This window comes from Drosophila willistoni (assembly GCF_018902025.1).
Source record: "Drosophila willistoni isolate 14030-0811.24 chromosome 2R unlocalized genomic scaffold, UCI_dwil_1.1 Seg167, whole genome shotgun sequence".
Classification (NCBI taxonomy): domain Eukaryota; kingdom Metazoa; phylum Arthropoda; class Insecta; order Diptera; family Drosophilidae; genus Drosophila; species Drosophila willistoni.
The window spans coordinates 16371725-16375658 of NW_025814050.1; the positions used below are offsets into that span (position 1 = coordinate 16371725).

Sequence of the window (3934 nt, forward strand, 5' to 3'; positions counted from 1 at the left end):
TATTTCTAATTTAGAAAACTTATTTAGTTTTTATACATACTTCTATATACCATTACATTACACTTTACAAAGATGTTGTTTCCATACAAGAAAATCTCTAATTTATGCATATTGCGTATTATTCAACACAAACATTTTTAGAAACTCTAGGATTCAAATGAGCTTCTCATTTATTTTAAAAACACCAATTATCTGAAAGTCTTTACCTATTATTACCACCAAAGTCTTTTAAAATATGTAACATGGAAATTTCTAAAGACCACTTTTTGTAAAAGAAAGCATATCATTTATTTAAAAAGAATCGACTACATAATAAAATAAAATAATTTTAAGAGTATATAAGATTCCCCCAATGATTATCATTTATGGAACCTTTTTCACTATATTTGTAGATCTGTTTGTGTTTATGGTTTATATGTATATGTATATGTATATATTAATTTAATTGCCAATGATACGCGTCATTCAAAGCTCGAGGCGATACATTACTGAAATCAGCAATGACGATGCGATGCTATCTATAACTAACAATATGTTAGACCTGGAGACGAGCAGAGGGTCAGGAAAGAGGGGAGGAATTTGGTTTTGATTTATTTTCATTCCTCTTTAATTTTATTTTCGATGTCAGTTATTGCGAGGAAACACATTAATTAGCAATTGGCGTGTGGGTGCCCAATTGATTATAGGATTGAACATCTCCGGATATATAGCTGGCACAGATCAACCAAAGTGCAACTCGTATACTACCAACTATGGCGTATTGCTCTTCGAGCTCTTTCAGATATGGCATTAGAAGATTTGGCAAAGAGCCCAAGCCGTTCGAGAGGCCCATTAAAGTGCCAGCATAATTGGGGCTCATATCGAGAGGAAGAAGCTTAATGCCGGCATAGTAGGCACCCACAGCTAGACAACTCCAGATTTGGCCGAAATTGGCCTTGACATACACCATATACATGGAACCGCAGAAGAAAACCAGCCAGGACATTAGGCGACGTGTTTGAGTGCGACTGAGTATGCCCTCAGAGATGAGAAAATCACTCAGGCTGCCAGTGGAGAGGGAGGCCACCCAGTTGCCAATATGCGGAGCTGTTAGTGTTAGAGAGGCGACCACCTCATCCCACATTGTGCTGCCCTGAGCCTTCAATTCCTGCAGCACATCTTGCAACTCCTGTGAGAGCTCCAGCCGACTCCAATCGTGTTGCATAGAGGCAGAAATCAATGCCCACACCGGGGTACTCAATAGCATGCTTCTCCAGGGTGGCGGAGGTATTGTCACCATTGCATTGCCATCCTGTGCAGAGCATATTAAAGTGTCACTAACTTGACTTTTGATATAGTCTTTCTCTTCGCTCTTTATATAAGGACAATTATCCGGTTTGCTATAGCAGATCATGGCCTACAAGTGGGGGGTGGGGGAAGAATTGACAAGGATTTGAAGTCACTTTAGTTGACCTACTTACGAATCCGGCAAACCAAATGACTGCACCACCACCAACCACATAGAAGGCCACTGGCCAATCTTGTTCCGCCATCACCAGACCACTGACAAGTTGCAGCAATGTGATGCCAATCTCTCCGCCACTCAAAACACAACTGCCCAGAAACCCTCGCTCTTGCTCTGGCACCCACTGAGCCAGCATGGCGGAGACAGCCGGAAAAGTGGGTCCTTCACACAGGCCAATGAGTAGGCGTATGGCCACCAAGGCACTAGGACCACCCACACGCACTGCACTGGGCGTGAGAAGTGTTAAAATGGCAGCCAAGAGTATTGCCGAGCCTAGTATCCATTTGCCACCATATCGCTCGGCCAAACGACCACCCGGAATATGGGTTAGCATATATCCGGCATAAAAGGAAATTATCACCAAACTCTGAGACTGTCGTGACCATAATTCCGCACAGCTTATTCCAGTAGGCCCTGTTGTGTGTGGTATTGGCACCAACTGTTGTTGTTGTTGTTGGTGCTGTGCTAGTTGTGGTTTCAGCTTTTCCTCCTTGCCAGCAGCTAGCCTAGAACTCAAAAGAAATGCCGTTTGATTTATTGCCACGGCCAAATCCAATATCCAATTCTCCTTTGTTTTCTTTTGATCTACATGCTCTTCCTTGCAGTCGAGAACTATGCGATTCAACGATAAATCCAAACACAAACGCATGGTATACGCATTGATAATGGCCAGAAAACTGAAGAAACAGAGAATAACACGCTGCTGCACACACAAATCTTACTTGAATATGGTTCAAAATTGATTCATTAGCTCGCTATATCAAATTTTCAATATAATCTACTCACAATTAAAGAACGCCCGCAATTTTACCTGTATCGAATACATTTTTCTATGATTATAATCATACAAATTATAAATCATAAAAAAATAAAATTACATTATATGTATCAATTAAGCAATGAATAATTTTTACATTGCCTACTAAGTGAGAATTTAGGTAAAGAAAGAGTTAAAGAAATTTACTAAAATTATTATTAAATATATGGTTTGCCTGGAGTTTATAACAACTTTTAGATTTTTAAATCTTTTTTAGACGAGTTTATAAGGGTGGGACTGGTGTATTGATTGATGAATAAACACAGTCCCGGTTATAATTTTATGGTTATTTTATTTAATATTAGGATTAGTATTTATTCTTAGATAATACTAGATTTAAATGAATTAATGTTTAATGTCTTTCGTCGTTTTTGTTAACTCTTCTTGTCGTATTCGATTCGTCTTTTCCGTCTTACTCTTATGATTTTTCGTCTTAAACCTTTCGTCTTCTCAATTCTTGTGTGTCGTCTTACACTTCGTCTTTTTCTTACTCTGTGTCTGGCCAGATTGTCTCCCTTTTTATTGAATCAGCTGACTTAACTAGGGCTGGCTAAATAGGATTGCTAGACCATTAAACTCTAACTTAATACAAAATTTTGCATATAAGTTTGTGCAACTTCTTAGTTATATTATCGAAAGAATAGGTTATTATGGTTAATAAGACCACATTTAAAACAAGAAGCTTGTCTTTTTCAAAAACAATTATTTTTATGGAAGTTCGATAATAATTTTTGTAAAAATTGACAATGTCTGATAATGAGAGAAATTAATAGTTTTTGAAATAGAGCTATACAGACAACCAGCCCGTTTTTTCCGATGAAATGACGGTGAGACTGCTTGAAAGATCAATATAAAATAGGTCACAACAATTTATGTCTTCTTCTTCTACAACTATATGATATAGTGGTCCGATGCTGAATTTTCATACTTTACCTTATCCAGGCATATGTATGTAGCTCAAGTACTTACATATGTATTTTCTCACAACCTGACTTCTAGTTTTAGTTAAGAATTAATATATTTTGTTATATTTTGTCAATATTTATATAAAATTTTAGAGATAAAAGTGCTAAAAACCCTTTTTTATTACAAAGAAATGTTAGAAATGTCAGAACTAACAATAAGACAATTAAAAGTAAGATCATTTAGCCATATTTTGGTTTGGTTCTATACTTTGTATTAGCCACTAATCAGCTTAGTCCATAATTATTTAACTTGCTATAACTTAGACTGTTTAAGAACGATGACATTAATTACATTTGCTTTAATTTCTTAGTATAAATTTCGTCAAATATATACTTATTCAGGTGAGCTAAATTTGTATTTATCGAAAATAGACCTTCTTTATGTTGGTGGTATCAATTTATGGTATCAATAACAGTTCAATGTAATATTATGAGTAAAATTGGTTTAATAACCGATGCGCGGCTCGAATGTTATTTATATAATCTTTCTTTTATAGCAATATTTCAGATTTGGCAGCAACTCGGTGATAACTCATATAAAAGTTGAAATTGTTTTTACAGCCTTTTATATGGCCCTATTAAAAATAGTTTGAAAATTGTTTTAAATTTCCTAAGAAATTTACCAGCTGCAGACCAAAAGTTTTTAAC

At 36.0% G+C, this 3934-nt stretch overlaps 1 protein-coding gene across 1 annotated transcript; it reads right to left on the bottom strand.

Moving 5' to 3' along the window:
* Positions 1-578: 578 nt before the first annotated feature.
* On the bottom strand, positions 579-2446 carry LOC6642347 (putative inorganic phosphate cotransporter). The gene is made up of 3 exons (XM_002065141.4): positions 2291-2446; positions 1461-2221; positions 579-1396 (listed from the first exon to the last, which is right to left on the bottom strand). Exons 1-3 carry the CDS (start codon positions 2364-2366, stop codon positions 647-649), a joined length of 1587 nt encoding a protein of 528 aa, XP_002065177.3. The 5' UTR covers positions 2367-2446; the 3' UTR covers positions 579-646.
* Between the last annotated feature and the right edge of the window lie 1488 nt (positions 2447-3934).